General features: G+C 42.5%; 1 protein-coding gene across 1 annotated transcript in view; it reads right to left on the bottom strand.

Annotated features, from left to right (window-relative positions):
• Nucleotides 1-21,727, bottom strand: part of LOC132385058 (V-set and immunoglobulin domain-containing protein 10-like 2) — a 55,016-nt gene that overhangs the window by 20,050 nt on the left and 13,239 nt on the right. The window contains exons 4-7 of the mRNA XM_059956759.1: nt 17,952-18,227; nt 6,607-6,864; nt 4,882-5,172; nt 1,544-1,891 (exon numbers count right to left, since the gene is read on the bottom strand). Of these exons, the coding sequence (XP_059812742.1) occupies nt 1,544-1,891; nt 4,882-5,172; nt 6,607-6,864; nt 17,952-18,227 (1,173 nt within the window). The remainder of the gene's footprint in view (nt 1-1,543; nt 1,892-4,881; nt 5,173-6,606; nt 6,865-17,951; nt 18,228-21,727) is intronic.

The following is a 21,727-nucleotide window of genomic DNA, read 5'->3' as shown; positions in this document are numbered from 1 at the left end:
CTCTCCTCTTACACACACAGAAATAAAGTGTCAAATGACTGACAGTGCTGATGCGAAGTGGTGCATGGTTAATTTCAAAACAGTGAAGGCCTTGAATTCAGAAGCGAGACTTCACTAAAGTGTGAAGACATGCTCCAGAATTTAAAAGGCTTGTTCCTACTTGTGAAGTTTCTCAAATGACCCAGGAGTTTTAAATCAGACAGTTCACTAATTATTATTGAGATACAGTGTGGAGAAGGCCCTTCCGGCCCTTCAAACCGCTCTGCCCAGCAGCCCCCGATTTAATTACGGGACAATTTACAATGACTAATTAACCTACCAACCAGTATGTCTTTGGATTTTGGGAGGAAACTAGAGCATCTGGAGGAAACCCACATGGTGACGTATAATCTCCTTACAGACAGCAGTGGGAATTGAACCCAGGTTGCTGTTACTGTAAAGTCTTGTGTTAACTACTATGCTACCATGCTTTTCCATAAGTTATGAAAGAAGTTATGTCCTTCTTTCTCTGTGAATGCAGACGTAAGTGGCCTGGAATATGGGTATGACTGCCACAGCTCTTGTGTTGGGTGCCAACCACCCACAACATTTTGTTCTATTAGTTGTCAGGGACAGTGTGGTGCCTGCTCCATCACCCACCAGTGACCTCATTTGCTTGAAGCTGTCAAGGGGAAGAATGTTTATTCGCTGCTCACAAACTTTTAAAATAATGTTCCTTGTATCCTGTGGAAGGTTGAGAACTTAAAACACACATCACATCAGGAGAATGTAAACAGCCTTCTCCATGAACTTGCAGGAAATTAATATTGAACCCCTACACTATGCCATTTTTGTACAAACTTGAATACCCTGAGGATACTTGGGCTCAAAGATTTATGGAAGAAAGGAAACTTATCTCACCGACCAAACAATGTGAGCACTGGATTAGCTCTGAGTTAGCTCATTACACATTTAATGACTGGTGTGGGAATGCTGTTAAGATATGGACTAGCCACCAAAGTTTTCTAGTTAACTGTAAGGCAATTAGTCATTTCTATCATGGGCACCAGCCTCTGTAGTATCCAAGACATCTTCAAGGACTGGTGCCTTTGCCTCATTAAGGACCCCCACCACCCAGGACATGCCCTCTTCTCATTGTTACCATCAGGAAGGAGGTACAGGAGCCTGAAGGCACACACTCAATGATTCAAGAACAGCTTCTTCCCCTCTGCCATCCGATTTCTAAATGGACAGTGAGCCCATGAACACCACCTCACTACTTTTTATTTCTGTTATTTTGCACTATTTATTTTAACTTAACTATTTAATAGACACATATACTTAATACTTAATGTAACTCAGTATTTTCTCTATATTTAAATTACCATGTATTGCAATGTACTGCTGTCATAAGGTTAACAACTTTCACGAATAGTCTCTCAAAGAGGCACCTGGAGATGGGCAATGAATGTATCTTACCAATGCCAGTATCATCTTGATAACAAAAATGGAGGTGGTGGTTGTGAAATTATTTTAAATACTTCCAAGCTCTCTTATGCCCTACCTGGAGTTTTCACTTCTGAAGGATACCCTGTTGTCTTGTGATTGACAGCCAAAATGCGGAAAGCATATAAAACCGTGGGGTCCAGTCCCCCCAGTTTGTGACCTCTGACTGCAGGGTCAATGGCATTGGCAACAACCTGCCAGGGAATGTGAGTGTCGGTGACAGGCTCCTCAAAGTTCCTTCTCAAAGTTTCACCCCAACCAGCGAAGGAGCGTCTTGCTGGTCTCCTCTGCACCATAAAACCCGTTAAGTCTCCAGAGCCTCGGGTTATCCACTCCAGAACCACTTCAGTGCGCTGGCGGTTGTACAGTAGCTTGCTGATGGTGACATTTGGCGGAGTAGGATACTCTGTGAGGGTAGAGGGAGAAGCACTTTTAGTGCAATAAAGTGCAGAGCCATCAAGTAAAGTCATTCCAGAAAACACCAATATAAGTAATGGAAAAGGAAGCCCATCAAGAGTTATTTGTTATAACACAATCAGAAGATAGTATTGTACAGGGTCATTTTATCAAGGCAGTGGAATACTGAGAATACCTCATGGTTGGCAATGTGTATGGAGAGGGATTCCAGCACGTCCTGGACTCATCATATAATGTGTCTGGAGTGACTTCTAAACTCAGAGCGTTCAGTTGAAAGCCACATACAATTTGTTGGAAAAATTCAATGGGTCAATACAAAAGACTGCAGATGCTGGGATCTGGAGCAACAAGCAGCAGCAGCTGTTGACAGATAGAAATTGTTGGCGTTTCAGGTTATAACCCCACATCAGGACTGATTCCGAATTCCATCATCTGCTGTCTCTCGTGTCTCCATTGTGATCAAAGGTCATCCAGCTGAAATGCTGAGATTCTCCATTACTTCGGCCATCTCCAATGGGATCCCACCACCAAGCACATCTTTCTCTCCCCCCACTTTCCGTTTTCCGCAGGGATCACTCCCTATGCACCGCCCTTGTCCACTCATCCCTCCCGGCACTTATCTTTGCAAGCGGAACAAGTGCCACACCTGCCCCTACACCTCCTCCCTCACTACCATTCCGAGCCCCAAACAGCCCTTCCAGGAGAGGCGACGCTTCGCCTGTGGATCTGTTGGGGTCATATACTGTATCTGGTGCTCCCGGTGTGGTCTCCTGTATATCAGGGAGACCCGACATAGATTGGGAGACTGCTTCACTGAGCACCTTTGCTTCGTTCACCACAAAAAGCGGGATCTCCCGGAGGCCACCCATTTTAATTCCACTTCCCATTCCCACATGTCAGTCCATGGTCTCCCCTACTGCCATGACGAGACCACACTTAGGTTGGAGGAGCAACACCTTATATTCTATTTGGGTAGCCTCCAACCTGATGGCATGAACTTACATTTCTCGAAATTCTGGTAATGCCCCCCCTTCACCATTCCCCAATCCTGTTTCCCTCTCTCACCTTTTTCCTTACCTGCCTATCATCTCCCCCTGGTGCTCCTCCCCTTTCCCTTTCTTCCACGGTCTTCTGACCTCTCCTACCAGATTTCCCCTTCTCCAGCCTTTTATCTTGTTTGCCAATCAACCTCCCAGCTCTTTACTTCACTCCTCCCCCTCTCCCAGGTTCACCTATTACCTGCCACCTGGTACTTCTTCCCCCCCCCCCCACCCCCAACCATCTTTCTCTGACTTCTCATCAGATTTTCCAGTCCTAATGAAGGGTCTTGGCCCAAAAATTCGACTATTTATTCCTTTCCATAGATGCTGCCTGGGCTGCTGTGTTCCTCCAGCATTTTGTGTGTGTTGCCTTGCAGATTTTCTTGTGTTTGTACCAGTATTACAGTTGATTAAAGGGAGTTACAGAAGCATGAGAGAGGAGCTGGCTGCAGTTGATTGAAAGGGGACACTAGTAGGGATGATGGCAGAGCAGCAATGGCTGGAGTTTCTTGGAGCAATTCAGAAGGTGCAGGATGGATGCTTCCCAAAGAAGAAGTTTTTAAAAGAGTGGATGGGGCAACCATAGCTGACAAGGAAAGTCAAAGACAGAATAAAAACAAAAGAAAGGGCATAAAACAGAGCAAAAATTTGTAGGAAGCCAGAACATTGGGAAACTTTTTAAAAACCAGTAGAAGGCAACTAAAAATGCCAAAAGGAGAGGAAATATGAGATATGAAGGCAAGCTAGCCAATAATATGAAAGATGATACCAAAGACTTTTTTCAGATATATAAAGAATAAAAGAGAGGTAAGAGTGGATATTAGATTATTGGAAAATGACGACACTGGAGAGGTCGTAAAGGGGGAACAAAAAATGTGGACAAACTCAATAAGTATTTTGCATCAGCCTTTACTGTGGAAGACACCAACAGTATGCCAGAAATTCAATAGTGTCTGGAGGCACAGGTGACTATAGTCGTTATTACTAAGGAGATGGTGCTGGGGAAGCTGAAGAGTCTGAAGGCAGATAAGTCACCTGGACCAGATGGACTACACCCCAGCGTTCTGAAAGAGGTGGCTGAAGAGATTGTGGAGGCATTAGTAATGATCTTTCAAGGATCACTAGATTCTGGAATGGTTCCTGAGGACAGGAAAATTGCAAATGTCACTCCACTCTTTAAGAAGGGAATGAGGCAAAAGCTCGCCTGGTGCCTGACTTCAGTGGCTAGGAAAATGTTGGAGTCTATTAAGGATGAGGTTTCAGGGTTCTTGGAGGCACGTGATAAAATAGGCTGAAATCAACATGGTTTCCTAAAGGGGAAATCTTACTTGACAAATCTGTTGAAATTCTTTGAGGGAAGAACAGGCAGGAGAGACAAAGTAGAGTGGCGGATGTTGTTTATTTGGATTTTCAGAAGGCCTTTGACTTTTGCTGCACATGAGGCTGCTAAACACGATAAGAGCCCATGGTATTACAGGCAAGATACTAGCATGGATAGAAGATTGCCTAACTGGCAGGAAGCAAAGAGTGGGAATAAAGGGGGCCTTTTTTAATTGGCTGCTGGTGACTAGTGGTATTCTGCAGCAGTCAATGTTGGGACCACTTCTTTTCATGTTACATGCCAATGATCTAGATAATAGAATTGATGGCTTCTTAACCAGATTTGCAGATAATACAAAGATATGCACACAAGTCCCTCACAGACGCACATGCACACTCACACTCACACACCCACAAATACACACAGAAATGCACTGATTCATGTACAAGTGTACACATTTCACATGTTCACATTTACACAAACATATTTGTACACAAAGATATATACAAACAATCATACACACAATACAATTTCACACTTGCCTACATTCACTGCATGCATACAAGAGGAAGGGAAGGTTACAAATCAATCTAGCAATCACGGGAAAAGCTCCCTCACTCTTCACGTGGAGGTTGATGCCAGTGGTCGAACTCCCCACCACATTGCTCGCTGTGCACCAATACGATCCATTATCATTGTCTCCATCTATTTCTCGAACAGTTAGATTTGACCAGAAGGCCTCCCGATGAAGCAGATACTTCTTAGGTTTTAGCCAAATGCTTTCATTCCTGTTGTTGTGCCAAGTGATCTCGGAGGAGGGGTAGGCAGCTCGAAGAACACAGGTCAGGTGGACATCACTCCCCTCGAAAACAGTTACAATATTCCTTGGGGTGAGCAGTTCGGGGGCCTCTGCAACCAGAATAAACACGATTATCATTCTCAATAACACCTTTGCTCCACTTACGGACACCATCTCACAAAAAAAGTCTTTGTTGGTTTTAAGCTTTTCAACGTAGATGGCCTGAAGTTTGACACCCTTATTTAGGTCACCTCCAAATCTCATATTTTGCAACAGGTGCACCCATCTTGCCAAGTGTGTCCTCATTATTTTAGATGAGTGTCCCCATCTGTGGCAGGAACGTCAGTATCAAAGTTGACAGAGGCTCTGTGAGGTTTTAATAACATGCGGATGATTTAGTTAGAAAGTTCAGAAAAAAAGTCTCTTGGAATTTCTGGGACATTTCCATATCTATAAAGGAAGTTGCCTGTGATATCATCAGCTGTTTACAGGGTGTTTAGCAAGCGATGTGGTGGGGTGCTGCACTACTGGCATTGATCTCCATCTTCCCCCGTGATTATTACCATAGCTAGTTAGATTTGAATGGTGTGGACTGGCAGAATAATTGGCCACTATACATGTCGATAGTTGTAGGTGAATGTTGTTCTCCAAGGATCTTCACCTTGTCATTTAGAGCGGCTTGTGAGTTCCTGAGATCCCAAGAGCGATGCTGGCTGAAGCTTTAGCTCCTGGTCGGGTCCCCCATGGTAGTAAGGTCAAAGGGGAGTCTCCAGATAGAGAACGATCCACCCAGGACCTCAGTAGTGGAGCTGGCAGAGGATGGTGACACACCACAATGATGGTAGAGAAGGTGGAGGAAGGCTGCAGCAGTGAAGGGCCCACAGTTATCTTGCTCTCCATGCCACTGGACCCTGACCCCGATCTGTCAAAGACTGAGTGGCGGCTGCCTGTGCATCAGCCTCGCCATGTTAAACTAAGCCAACACAGACATACTCCATTAAGGGAATAACCCCTTAGGAGAACATCAGACTCAACTCAAATGATTGCACTACTAGTTGAGTGTTAGGATCTGTTGGTGGGGGGGGGTGGTGAATTGGTGAGAACGAAGGGAGAAGAAAATGGGATCAGTCTAAATGAGTGGTTGATGGTAAGCACAGTCTCGGTGGGCCAAAGGGTCTCTTTCCATGCTGTCCAAATCGATGACGTGATGATTCCCTTTCTGTGTAAGTATGTGGATAAGCACGTATGTCATCTTTCCATATGGATGAGTACACATATTTAAGTGTGCATATGTAACCATGTGTATTTAATCAAACATGGGACTTTTATCTGAAAAGGTTGGAATCATGGATTAGAGAATATCTAGAATCTTTTTCGTTACATGTTAATACCAGCTCAGGTCAGTCCTTTAAATAAAGTGAGAAGTTAAGTAAAGTAATAGTCAAAGACGAACCACTTCACTACAGGTTAATAGAAGCTTTAAGTTCATGTCTAAAATCAGTGATTAATTATAAAAGGATGCTTTTCCAGGAAGTGCTCCTTACCTAGTTGGATGTTGCAGGACCTACTCCTGGTCAAAGGATGCGTTGCTTGGCAGGTGAATTCCTTGCCATCGTACACTGGACTCGAAGTTAGCACTTGGTTGTTGATGGACCGCTCAGCCTTTCCCAAGAAGCTGCTTCTCCAGTCTTTCCACTGCAGTGAAGCCTGTGGTAGGCCTCCTTCCCAACTACATGACAGCATAGTGTATGCTAAGTTTTTCACTCCAGTCGCTGAACATTTGGGTCTCCCTTCAGGCAACACTAGCCAGTAATAAAAAAAACAAGCAAACTTTAAAATCACGTTAGTCATTCACTCAGAATTAGATTTATTGTCAGTTTAGTACAGTACTGTGCAGAAGTGTTAGGCATGTACATATAGCTCGGGTGCCAAAGACTCTTGCACAGTCCTGCAGTAATTTTACAAATTGCACTGTACTACTGCAAAAAAAAAGATTTCATGACATATGTGGTTGACGATAAAAATCTGATTCTGACATGGGTCTCAGTTGTGGACTGAGAGTGGGAAGGGGGCAGGGAGAGAGGAATCATAGTTGGGAAGAGTGGAAGGGAACATTCTGTAACGATCAATTGTTTGGAATCAAGTTACCTTACCTGGTGTCTCAGGGCTGGGTGTGTCTGCACTCATGCCAACCCCAGCCCTGGCACTCTTTCTCTGCCACCTGTCTCACACCCCTCTAACGGAGCTCCACCCTCACCATTCTCAACGTCCTTTGCTCCCACTAGTTTTACAAGCTCGCTCTCCACTCCACGTTGACAAATACAGTACTGTGCAAAAGTCTTAGGTACTCAAGCTATATATGTATATATGCCTAAGACTTTTGCACAATACTGTAGATGATGTGAAATGTGCTATTCTGCAGCAGCAAATACAGTGCAAAGGTGTAAAATTGCCATAAATTACAAAAGTAAATAAATTGTGCCAAAGAAAGGGAAAATGCAGTAGTGCTATGGGTTCATAGACCATTCATGAATCTGATAGCGGAGGGGAAGGAGCTGTTTCCGAATCATTGAGTGTGGGCCTTCAGGCTCCTGTACCTCCTCCCTGATGGTAGTAATGAGAAGAGAGCATGTTCTGGGTGATGAGGGCCCTTACTGATGGATGCTGCCTTCTTGAGGCATGGCCTCTTGAGGATGTCCTCAGTGGTCGAGAGGGCTGTGTCTGTGATGGAGCTGGCTGAGTCGACAACCTCTGTAGTACACTTAAAGTGGCAGCATTTAGGAGCAAGTTGAGTTTATAAAGGGTCTTGACAGGGTGGGAGTTCTCTCTTGTGGGTAAACTTAAATTAGGATCTCTGTTTAAAAATAACAGATAGCCTGTTTAAAAACCAAAACATTTTCTGTCAATGGTTGTAAACCTTTGAAAATCTTTTCCTCATAAGGTGGTGGAAGCAGGCCTTAAATAGATTCTTGATAAGCAAGGGGGAGATGGGGTCAGAAGTAAGCAAGAATGCAGAGTTGAGGTTACGGCCAATTCAGCCATGAACATATCAAATGGTAAAACAGACTCAAGGGGCTGAAGGCTTCTCATCTTCGTTTGAAAGTTTATATGTCCATCTGTAAGATCCCTCTGACTGAATCCCAGTCTCCTTAGAATCTCTCCCCTACCACCTTTGAAAGGATTTATGTCCACAACACCTGTCAGATTCCCATTGGCAATTTTGCTTCACCTCCAGTCCAGGATGTGATAAATAGAAGTTCATAGAACTCAAAAAAAAATTACCACAGAGAGTGAGGTGATTCAAACTGTTACACAGGCTAAAGCCAAAAGAATGACCCACCCAGTCCAGTCCCTCTTCCTATTTCTCAGTTCATGGTAACGACTGATGGACCCTCAAGCAAACATTTGGTAAAACAGCAATTGCTTCTCCCTCTGCCAACCCTGACACTCAAAATCCCACCACCCACAATGCACCACCCTTCTAATCCTTAAAATGAAATTTCTTTTCACTAAAATTCATGCATCCTTCCCATTGGTCAACTTATTCTATGAACTGTAATGCTGTTAACATAGGAACATAAAAAACCTACAGCGCAATACAGGCCCTTCAGCCCACAAAGCTGTGCTGAACATGTCCTTACCTTAGAAATTACCTAGGGTTACCATAGCCCTTTATTTTTCTAAGCTCCATGTACCTGTCCAGGAGTCTCTTAAAAGACCCTATCGTATCCGCCTCCACCATCATCGTTAGCAGCCCATTCCACGCACTCACCACTCTCTGCATAAAAAATTTACCCCAAACATCTCCTCTGTACCTGTTTCCAAGCACCTTAAAACTGTGCCCTCTCGTTCTAGTCATTCCAGCCCTGGGAAAAAGCCTGTGACTATCCACACGATCACTGCCTCTCATCATCTTGTACACCTCTATCAGGTCACCTCTCATCCTCCATCACTCCAAGGAAAAAAGGCCGAGTTCACTTAACCTATTCTCATAAGGCATGCTCCCCAATCCAGGTGTCTACAGTGCAGAGGACCCTTTCTGACCAGGGTCGTCTATAGCTGCAACATTACCTCTCGGTTCCTAAACTCAATCCCACGATTGATGAAGGCCAATGCACCGTATGCTTTCTTAACCACAGAGTCAACCTGTGCAGCTGCTTTGAGCGTCCTATGGACTCGGACCCCAAGATCCCTCTGATCCTCCATACCGCCAAGAGTCTTACCATTAAAACTTAATACTTACCATTTAATTAATGTTAAAAGGTTAAACCATTTGGAGTTTAGAAAAAAGAATGGTGACCTTATTCACATAAGATTCTAAAGGGACTGGCAAGTAGAATTGGAGTTGGCTCCACCAGATGGAAGTCACAAACCAGGGAACATAGCCACAAAATTCATTCAAAGAAAAGGTGCACAGAAGATTCTTTTCTCAGAGAATGGTGAATCTGAAGGGGATTTGAGTATATTGGGAAACTGGCACAGAAGACGTGTTGAGGCCAACGTGTTGAATTGTGGGACAGACTTGCGGGGCCTGGTCGTCGACTCCTCCTCCTATTTTCTCAAGTCCAATGATTCCATTTGGACAATTGTGTATTGGATGAGCATTGTATAAGCTTCCCATAAATAATCAACAACTTCCAAAAAGAGAGGAAGGAAGTGGGGAGTAGTGGTTATTGGGGTCAGGAGTGAAGGCTGGTGATGGGAATGGGTGCAGGAAGAGCATTTTTTATCCAAAGCCAGTAGTTATAAGTGAACCAGTTCTACTCACGTGCAGTAGTTTTGCAGGACCAGTCTGCCCTCAGAGCTGGGTGAGATGGTCTGCAGGCATAAGTACTGTTGTGTGACGTCTTCTGACCCGGTATTACTCGTGAGACACTGGATCTTCCCTCTGCGTCGACACTGTCGCTCACCATATTAAACCACTGAAGAGTCGCTGGCGGGTCTCCACCTTCCCAAGAGCACCACAGAGCAATATCCTGATTATCATTAACAGAGAGCACGGTGCAGATGGGTTTCCCTGCTGGCAGATCTATACATGGTATGAAGGACTAAAGAAATTAGTGACGCATTATCAGCGAGCAAATCAGAACCTCATCCTACCTTCACTCTTTCTGCTGCCTCTTCCCATTTACAATTAGCTGCCAGACAATGAAGAGAACCTGGGTATTACAGATGGTGAACATGAAAAGGCCAAACAGGAAGATGATAATGTAAGAATTAGGAAGATAAGGCAGTCTGTAGAGATTATCCTGTCTCTTTGTCAAATTTGCAAGGTGCTCTCTTCCTTGAATTCTTACTGTTTCTCTGCAACTCCTGATACTGCCATTCCACCAAAGCAGCTATATCTTTTTTAACAACTTCAATTAACTGAACAAATGTAGCCTTAGGAACGAGCAAATCACAGAATTATAGTCCTTAGTCCACAGAATTATTTTCTGTATTTGCTACAAAAATGAATAAATATGCTACAGTTCATGCCAACCCTACCTTCCTGGCAACCCATGGGAAACTTGTGGTGTAAAGATTACATTCCTTAATCGTGGAATTGTATGCCCTTGTATGCGCAATCAAAAGTGACCCAGCTGCAGTGTAGAGCTATAAGTATTACCGTATTACAGAGTTCCAAAAATTCCCTACTAATTTTTTAAATTAGTTTTCATCCAACAGTTTTAATACCAAAAGTTTTAATGAAACAACCCATTTTTAAAATGTTTAAAAATTAGATAACTCGTGTCTACAATGAGAAAAAACTAACATAAACGGCAGAGTGTTTTTCCCACTTGTCCGTCCTTTGTCTGACACAAGGTGGGTTAGGCACAATGAAGTGTAACACAGCCAAACAGGTGCACCAGTTCCAATACTAATGTAATTAAGGTCAGAAAAATGTCTATATCCCATGGTGAATCCATACGGCCTCTCTGCCAGTGTAGCTGTGAACTGCATCCAATATCATGGACAAGAACACTTAAACAAATGGAATATAGCATACGAGGGGTGATTGATAAGTTCGTGGCCTAAGGTAGGAGTCAATTTTAGAAAACCTAGCACATTTATTTTTCAGCATAGTCCCCTCCTACATTTACACACTTAGTCCAGCGTTCGTGGAGCATGTGGATCCTTTCTTTGTAGAAGTTGGCATCTTGGACCTCCAGAAAGTGTCCACAGCAAGGGTGATTGATAAGTTTGTGGCCTAAAGTAGAAGGAGATGAGTTATACAGCTGCTGTTACAAGCACATGCAGTTCAACTCTTTGAGTGATTATGCAGAAAGTTCAAAGTTAATAACTTTTGTGGTATTTCTGTTTCAGATAATTGAAAATTGCAAGTAAACTCTGTCTGAGAAAATGGACAACATCGGCCTTCGTTCAGTCATCCACTACCTCGGTCTCAAGGGCTTATCACCCAAGAAGGTCCACAAGGACGTGGTGGCAACACTAGGGGAAGGTGAAAAATAAATGTGCTAGGTTTTCTAAAATTGACTCCTTCTACCTTGGGCCATGAACTTATCAATCACCCCTCGTATCATTTTCAAGACGTCAATTTTCATGAAAAGCATGACCAATGATGACAGATATGCCTTGGAGGCACACATTTCAATTACAGATATCTGGTGCTCTTGCAAAATCCAATTTTATACCACATGGTTTTTTTTTCTTAGCAGGGTTCCTTTGGTAATTTTTCTTTGCTCAGTGATAGCTCAGTGACCTGCTTGGGTCCCTGACATGTATTGACTCAGGTCCCTTGCAGGGTGCTGCAAGAATAAAAGCCCCCAAAGCATGAAAAAGAGAATTCCTTGCTGTTCACGGGCTTGCTTACATTCATTTGATAATGGACAAGGCTTTGGTTTAAATCTCATCTGAAAGGTGCTACCTCTGATAGTGCCCTATTGGTATGTACTGGGAAGCTGGATGTGCTTGAAGTTGTGTGTCTGTGTTGGGACTCGAAACAGCAGACTAAGAACTGTAGGGAAACAAAGAAGTCAATGTTCCTTTAGGCCTTAGTCAGTGCCCAAACACAAAACATTATCACAAAATTAATGGTCTTCATCTCAAAAGTTGGTGCACAAAGAGGAATTACTGAACTGTACTGAGCTTCAGTCACACCCCTACCTGGGAAATGCAACACTAGCGCTCTCTTGAGGTTGGGACAATTGAAGAATGTGGTTAAAGCATAGAATAATATTGAGAATAATATCCATTATTAAAGATAAGGTTTCGGGATACTTGGAGGCACATGATAAAATAGGTTGAAGTCAGCATGATTTCCTGAAGCTAAAATCTTGCCTGTCAAATCTGCTGGAATTCTTTGAGGAAATAACAGGCAGGATAGACAAAGGAGAATCAGTGGATGTTGCTTACATGGATTTTCAGAAGGTCTTTGACAAAGTACCGCGCATGAGGCTGCTAAACAAGTTAAGTGTCCATGGTCTTACAGGAAAGATACTAACATCGATATATCGATATAGCATGCAGCTTTTGGTATGCTGGCCTTTATAAATCAGAGCATTGAGTATAGGAGTTGGGATGTAATGTTAAAATTGTACAAGGCATTGGTAAGGCCAAATTTGGAGTATTGTGTACAGTTCTGGTCACTGAATTATAGGAAAGATGTCAATAAAATAGAGAGAGTACAGAGAAGATTTACTAGAATGTTACCTGGGTTTCAGCACCTAAGTTACAGGGAAAGGTTGAACAAATTAGGTTTTTATTCTTTGGAGCGTAGAGGTTGAGGGGGAACTTGATAGAGGTATTTAAAATTATGAGGGGGATAGATAGAGTTGACGTGGATAGGCTTTTTCCATTGAGAGTAGGGGAGATTCAAACAAGAGGACATGAGTTGAGAGTTAGGGGGCAAAAGTTTAGGGGTAACACGAGGGGGAATTTCTTTACTCAGAGAGTGGTAATTGTGTGGAACGAGCTTCCAGTAGAAGTGGTAGAGGCAGGTTCGGTATTGTCATTTAAAGTAAAATTGGATAAGTATATGGACTGGAAAGGAACGGAAGGTTATGGGCTGAGTGCGGGTCAGTGGGACTAGGTGAGAGTAAGTGTTCGGCACGGACTAGAAGGGCCGAGATGGCCTGTTTCTGTGCTGTAATTGTTATATGATTAAGACTGGCTGACTGGCAGGAGGCAAAGAGTGGAATAAAGGGAGCCTATACTGAATAGCTACAGGTGACTAGAGGTGTTCTGCAGGGTCAATGTTGGGTTTGCTTCTCTTCACTTTATATTGCAGAGTTGATGACTTTGTGGCCAAGTTTGTGGATGATATGAAGATAGGTGGAGAGGTAGGTAGTATTGAGGAAACAGGGAGTCTGCCGAAGGACTTGGACAGATTGGGTGAATGGGCAAAGAAGCGGCAGATGGAACATAGCATAAGGAAGTGAATGATCATGCACTTTGGAAGAAGTAATAGACTAAAAGAGAAAATAGGCTATTTTCTAAACAGGTAGCAAAGGGACTTGGGAGTCCTTGTGCAGAATCCCCTAAGGGGTTACCTTGCAGGTTGAGTTGGTAATTAGAAAGGCAAATCCAACATTGCCATTCATTTCAAGAGGACTGGAATATAAAAGCAAGGATGCAAAGCTGAGGCTTGTTAAGGCTTTAGTCAGACCACACTTGGAGTATTGTTAGAAGTTTTGAGTTGCTTATCTAAGAAAGGACGTGCTGGCATTGGAGAGGGTTCAGAGGCAGTTCACAAGAATGATCTCAGAAATGAAAAGACTAATACATGAGCAGCATTTCATGGCTCTGGGCTTGTATTTGCTGGAATTTAGAAGAATGAAGGGGGATTTCATTGAAACCTATCAAATACTGAAAGACCTAGATAGAGTGGACTTGGAGATGATCGTTCCTATAGTGGAGTGGAGGGACCAGAGGGCACAGCCTCAGAATACAAGAACATCTTTTTAGAACAGAGTTAAGGAGGAATTTCTTTAGCCAGAGGCTGGTGAATGTGTGGAATTTATTGCCACAGACAGCTGTGGGAGTCGGTGGGTATACTTAAAGCAGAGGTTGATAGGTACTCGATTAGTAAGGGCGTCAAAGGTTACGGTAAGAAGGCAGAACAATGTAGCTGAGAGGGATAATATATCAGCAATGAAGACTCATTGAGTCAAAAGGCCTAATTCTGCTCCAATGTCTTATGGCTTTCTGGTCTAATATATTTCATGCGGAGAGCAGGAAAACTGGGACAAGGGTACATCATGCTAATGTCCTGATACACAGTTTTGACCCAATACTTTGACAATTCCCTTCCTTCCACAGATGCTGGTCAAACCATTATGTTCATCCAGCAGATTGTTTGTTGCTCCAGATTCCAGCATCTGTAGTCTATAGTCTCCAGTGTCTCCCATGTTGTAGTTAAAGCCAGGTCACCCAGGAATGAAACCAGGAAGCTGTTCTTCACAGATATTGTAGGGATCTGAAAATCTTCTCAAAATATCAGGTGCCGTTTCACAATTGTAATTGAAATGTTATAAGTTTTCATAGAGAAGGTAATAAGTAGTACATATGTCATCTGTGATCTAATGGAATGGTAGAACTGGGTTAAGAGCCAGATAGACCACACCTGCTTATATGACCTGAGGACATCAAGATGATGAAAACACAAGCAAATAAATTGCCTCCTGCGCTAATACTCATTGTGTACTCAAAGTTAAATTTGAAACTTGAGAAAACAACTGCTATGACTTATCTGCAAGGTAAGTAAACAAAGGCTCTAGACTAAATAGCTCTTCATCCTCAAACACAAGCTCAGGAACACAGATCACATTTGTCTCAATAATAACAGCATATCAATCTTAACAGTATTACGAACTTCTATAAGAGCATGGTTGACTCTCGGGGTGAGAATTAACAAATCTCTACTCTAGAATTCAAATCATTTATTGCTTCGTCCCTCCATATATCTACAGCCATCTCCATTCTTCCAATAATGAGGCCCCTGTGTTCCTCTAATTCTACCTGGTTTCCTTTGTTATGCCCTTGTTCCTGGAATTTCCTCTCCAAATATCCACAACCCTTCACCATTCCATGATCCTTTAAAGCAATCATAAAACTAACATGTTTACCGACTTTTGGTCTTATTCCCAGATTTAGTGAGTTGGTTTTAGTTTGTGTCTGATAATGTTCAAATGGAATTCTTTGGAACAATTTACAAATTTAAGAGAACTATGAAAATGAAGTTTGTGCTGTCGAAACAAATACACATGCATTGAATCTTGGGGTGTCTTGATAACCGGCTGTAAGTTAGTTACAGAGACTATCATTAAAAATTACCATTTGACCGAGAATCGCCAATCCACTTGTCATCTTTCAAGTACAGTATGTATATTCTGTTTTATAGGGCAATTCAGATGACTCTTACTTCAACTCCTAATCGCCTGTGATATATTCCAAATATAATGAATGTGTGACAAAATTCAGAGAAGCAGTGTCAGGTATCCTGCATTCCACCTGGAAGGAATGCTTGGGTCACTGTGATGGGGGATAGAGAGGGCAAGTGAAAGGGCAGGTATTGGATCTCCTACAGTTGCATAGGAAACTATCAAGAAAAGGGGAGTGGTTGATGAACATGGGTGGAGGGTTGCCTGGAGTTGCAGAATGAATGCTGAAAGAAAAGGGAAGGGATGATCTCTTACAGGAGGGAGTTCCTGGGTGGCACTAACGAAGGAGGGGCTTGTATTAAACAGAATCTAATTAGTACTGCTGAAAGGGATATTATCATGACGTGAACTGGCAATGACTGAATCCAGGTGTGGAGGAATGACAGACTCGCATGTAGAGATGAAAACAAGAGCTTATACATAGAAATTTCAATAGTACATTGGTGACGCAACCAAGCGACACTGCGAGATGACTCATTCTTAACACAAGGATGCCAAAATAAGTGCTAATCAGGAGTCCACTTTAAATAATCACAGTGCATGGAAAACCCATGCCAGTCAAATTAACTTGCTAAGATTAAACAGAAAGCACAAGGGCTTAATGACTCTAGTTAAGACAAAAAATACAGGTGCTCTAGTAATCTCAGAGCCCAGTACTCTGCAGCTGACCACACAGATCCACAGGGTTCATGACAGATTTATACATTAGCTGAGAGCTATAATTTTTACAAACACTCAAAAATCTATAAATTCCCCAATCTCACGAAGAAGATACTAACTGAATTGGATTCAGTGAGCCACAGACCGGCAAGGTAACTTAAAACAGATTACAAACAGAAACTGGATCTTCTACTTTGTGACTCTTCTGTCATAAAACTGACTCACCTTGAGCAATACCAAAGTTATCAAAATTCAAAAGGTAAAGGTGAGTTAGATAAATTTTTCTTCTAAGATGAATCCATAACTGAAGAAGAATGTTGACTCCATTCTCAAGATACAGGTTTTATGTGCTGAACAGGTATATTCTGATGTTAAGGTAGTTACAGAGTAATGCAGCATGTAATTAGCTTTTCAACCCAAATCATCCATACTGTCCAAAGTTCCCATCAAAGATGGTCCCATTTGCCCATATCCCATCCATGTACTTATTGAAATATCTTTTATAGTAACTGCCTCAACTACTTTACTGGGGAAAACACACCAAAATCTGTGATGATCACTCTAAGGAGATTAAAATCAGGGCAAAGCTGAATGTAATTAACCTGCAAATCTGAATTCCACAAGAACAACATGAAAAAATGACCAGCTGCTATATTTCTGTCACACTACAAAGACTTTAATAATAAGAATATACTAAACCTATCTTCAATGCCTCAACAGATTGTAAGTAACAAACTCAATTTGCTAAAAATGTGGATAGAATAATGGATTTTCTGTGTTAGATCATAAAGTATGAGGACCCTCTAATTGTCTTCTGTTACTTGAGCCAACTGGAGCTGGCTTTACCTGAAGCTATACCAGCTGATCTTAGTTAGAATGATGGAGCTTCATGAATACATCATTAATGCTCGACTTCAGTTTCCATTTCCTGTACATTCTGAGAATGATGTTACACAATTCTTTAATGAAACTTGCATGATAGACAATTAGTTGAGAATAATATCAGCGGGTTTCATAGAAAATAATATTCTTTTCCCAACACTATAATTCAATCAACCTGTGTTTGCCCTGAATTGTGCCCACAAAATGAGAAGGTATCACAATTTATTTATTTATTTATTTAGGGGTACAGTGCAGAACATTCCCTTACGGCCCAATGAGCTGCACTGCCAAGAAACCCGCTTATTTAACACTAGCCTAATCACAGGACAATTCACAATGACCAATTAGCCTCCTATCTGGTACATCTTTGTACTGTGGGAAGAAACCAGAGCACCTGGAAAAAATCCACACACTCACGGGAAGGAACATACAAGCTTCTTAAAGAGGATGCTGAAATTGAACTTCGAAATCCAAGCTCTGACACCCCAAGCTGTAATAGCATCATGCTAATTGCTACACTACCATGGCACCCTGTTCTGTTAACTGTCTCTATCATTGTGTTAAGAATTAATGCAGGAAATTACAATACATGCTTGCACTTCAATATTTTATTAATCTCACCACAGAGGTTTAAAAGGTCTTCATTTCATCCATAATCTTAAAGTTTGCCAAAAAAAAAATCTCAGTTTTTCTAAGATTACTGTGTTCAGAAAAAGAGAGTTGAAATAAAGCAGAAAATGCTGAAAGCATTTCACTCAGCAGGTCAGGCAGCATCTGTGGAGAAGGAAGCATGGTCAATGTTTCAGCTGGGTGGACTCTCACAGATAGATCCTGACTTGCTGAGTTTTGCCAGAATTTTCTACCTTGTTTCAGATTTCCAACATCTGCAGGTTCTTTTTCCAGTTTTAGCTTAAAATACAGAAGATTCTTTGAAATCAAATCATTTGAGATTAAATTCTACTCACAGTAGACAGTGAGCACGATGGTAGTCTTAGTTCTGGTGTTGAGGACTGTGTTGTGAGCAAGGCACATGTAAGTTCCTGTCTGACTTCGGGAAATTCTCTCAATGATGAACTGCTGCCCGGCGTAGATCTGAGAGTTGTTGTGAAACCAGATGTACTGGCTGGGTGGATTGGAAGAGGCTGAACAGGTCATAGAGATGGTGTCCTGTTCAATGGCTGAGTAACCCACTGAGTTGAGAGAGTAGGGAGTTATGTTGATGGCTGGTTGGTCGGGACCATCTGGAAAACAACAGGGTGGAGCACCTTCAATTCAGGAACTACATATTGATGAATTATTAATCAGTACTAGATATTGACAACAGAGCTGCTTACAGTCAAATGATAATTATTTTCCTGGCACTGATTCTTGTCAACCAAGAGCCAAGGTTGTGGAATTGGCCCAATAGCTTTACATGCCTACAGGACGACCACAGTGCTTCCCAGCCAAGGAGGAACCACTAGAGTGGAAAATATGGCATCATGCAAATAACATTCTCCCTTACACTCAGGAGACAATGACGATAATCTTGTTGCCATTGAGGTGAAACCTATGCTTTAGAGTTGTAGATTTCCACCATACTCTGTGTGAAAAAGTTGCCCCTCATGTCCCTTTTATATCCTTCCCCTCTCACCTTAAATCTATGTGCTCTTGCTTTCAACCTCCCAAACCTGGGAAAAAGATTGTGAACATCTGCCTTATACCCCTCATGATCTTAAATGCCTCTAGAAGGACACTCCTCAGCGTCCTATGCTCCAGGAAAAATATGTCACTGCCCATCCAGCCTTTTCTTATTAGACCATAAGACATAGGAGCAGAATTAGGCCATTCGGCCCATCAAGTCTGCTCTAACATGCATAATGGCTGATTTATTATCCTTCTCAACCCCACTCTCCTGCCTTCTACCTGTAACTTTTGACCCCTTATTAATTAAGAATATATCAACCTCCACTTTAAATATATCCAATGACTTGACCTCCACAGCTATCTGTGGCAATGACTTCCACAGATTCACCACCCTCTAGCTAAAGAAGTCCATATTGATACCTCAAACATTTCAATCTGGTAACATCCTTACAAATGTTTTTTGTACCCTTTCCAGTTTAAGGACATTCTTCCTTACGGTGGGAGACCAGAATTGCGTACAATGCTCCAAATGTAGTCTAACTGATGAGCTTTATATTTGTAACATGACACACCACCCTCTGTACTCAGTGCCCTGGCTGATGAAAACCTGCATGCAAAATATTCTCTTCACCACTCTATTAACTTGCCTACCACTTTCAGGAACCACATACTCGCACCCTTACCTCTCTCTGTTCCACAATGCTTTCCGATAATGGAATCGTTTAATTCCAAATGGGAAAGCTGACGTGGCCTGCTTACCATACCATCTGAATGCGCTGTGCCCTCAGTGCTGCGATGGGACACCCGCGCCCGTATTTCTGGAGCAGGACACCCTTTATTTCTGCCATTAAAACCTGAATTGCTGTAGATAATGAAATGGATCATTCAAGGTGCGTCCCCGGCCCCAGCTCGCTTCGTGGGTTCCCTGCCCATGTGCAAACACGCCCTTTCTCCGGAAGCAGAGGGGGCCATTCAAACTGAATTCAATAATTTAAACAATACAAATCCCCTACCAAATTAAAAATAACTAAACAATTAAACACAAGAACACTAATTAAAAACATTGCACCATATATATCTACTTTGCATGTCATTTATCCACCTGTGCTGCACTTTCTCGGCAGCTACACCATATTCAGCATTCTGATTTTCTTTTTTACCACCTTAATATAATTGTTTATTACACGATCTGCCTGGGTGGCATACAAGACAAAAGCACGCGACACAAGATATACTTTATGTCTACACATGATAATAATAAACCAATAACAATACAGTTCAAAGTTCAAAGTAAGTTTATTATTAAAGTATATCTATAATCACCATATTCTACCTTAAGATTCATTTATAGTATACTAAAATTCATTTGAGATTTATAGTCAAGTAAAATAAGCTAAAATCAGCTTTTACTTTTTTCCCACATTCAAATAAATAGAGGTGTCTGGCCCAATGCATCCCAATAGTATTGGATGCAAATTAGATTTGCACCCTCTGATCAGTGAGTCACTCCTTCACCAAACAGCTCAACAACAGAGTTGGTGGTCTGGTAGCTTAGTGGTTAGCACAATGCTTGGACTGTCAGAGTTCAATTCCAGCGTCCTCTGTAAGAAGGTTTGTACTTTAATCCCATGTGCGCATGGGTTTCCTCCGGGTGCTCCAGTTTCCTCCCACAGTCCAAAGACGTACCAGTTAGTAGGTTAATTGGTCATTGTAAATTATCCTGCGATTAGGCTCGGGGTTAAATTGGTGGGTTGTTGGGCAGTGCGGCTCAGGGGGCCGGAAGGGCCTGTATCACGCTGTATCTTGAAATAATTTTTTAAATGAGGCCTTCAGGACATTTCAGATTTCTACACCTATGGTCACACTGGTGTTGAAGTCTGAGATCTCGTGATAGCGAACAGCCCAATAATCAGACAGAACAATTCTGCTCAATACTAAAGCTCTATGTTAAAAGAACTCTGGGAACTAGTCATTGTAAACATTATATTCTGGTTAAAGTACCACCCAAACTACACCTTAACTGTGCTTTAGGAATCAGAACTTACACATCTTACAGAGTAACATTTCGTCCATATCTGATTGGGCGCAGAGTTGGACTGTGTCCAATCAGTGAGCAGGAGCACGGAAGAAGCAGAAATTTCTCTTAGGTACATGGCTGAAGATGGTAAAAAGGCAGTGCTTCGCGGCAATTTTTGGAGTTGGACTGCGCCCAATCAGTGATTGGGAACATGAGAAGAAGTGGCGATTTCACTGAAGTACGCAGCTGAAGATTTTAAAAAGCAGCGCTTTGCGACAGTTTTCAGAGTTGGACTGCAACCAATCCGTGAGCAGAAGCACCAGGCGGCGATTTCACTGAGGTACACAGCTGAAGATTTTAAAAAGTGGCGCTTTGCGACAGTTTTCAAAGTTAGACTGTGACCAATCCGTGAATGGGATTCATTAGAAAGGACGAATAAAAAAAAGGCAGGGTCTGTGGGAGTGGCCATTATGTGAGGGGCCAGTGTTGAAGGGGCTTTGGCTCATCAGGCTTGGTTGAGGTAAGTATCTGGTGAGTCTCTTTTTCTGTTTCTTTATTTTTCATTCCTCATCTGTTAGGGCACTGTTTGTACGGGAAGAATAGCTCCAAGGGCAGTATTTTGTTCTATCTGTGTGATGTAGGAATTCTGGGAGACATTTAGCCTCCCAGATAACCACATCTGCAACAGATACACCGAGCTGCAGCTGTTCAGAGAGCATGTCAAGGAGCTGGAGCTACTGGAGACTGAGGAAGCAATTGATAGGAGGTACGGGGAGGTAATCACCCCTGGGTTGCAGGTGGACTGTCAGGAGAAGGAAGGGAAATGGGCAGCCAGTGCAGAGTACCCCGTGGCTGTTCCCCTCAGTCATTTTGGATTCTGCTGAGGAGGGACAACCTATCGAGGGGGAGCTACAGCGACTGGGTCTCTGGCACTGAGTCTGGTGCTGTGGCTCAGAAGAGCAGAGAGGTGAAGAGGTCTGCAGTGTTGATGAGAGATTCCCTAGTCAGAGGAACAAAGGTGAGATTCTTTGGGCTCGATAGAGACACTGGATCGTATATTGCCTCTCAGGTGCCAGGGTCAGGGATATTGGATCAGAT

This window comes from Hypanus sabinus, chromosome X2 (assembly GCF_030144855.1).
Source record: "Hypanus sabinus isolate sHypSab1 chromosome X2, sHypSab1.hap1, whole genome shotgun sequence".
NCBI lineage: Eukaryota > Metazoa > Chordata > Chondrichthyes > Myliobatiformes > Dasyatidae > Hypanus > Hypanus sabinus.
The sequence above is the reverse complement of the archived record's forward strand: the minus strand, read 5'-3'. Positions and strand labels throughout refer to the sequence as shown.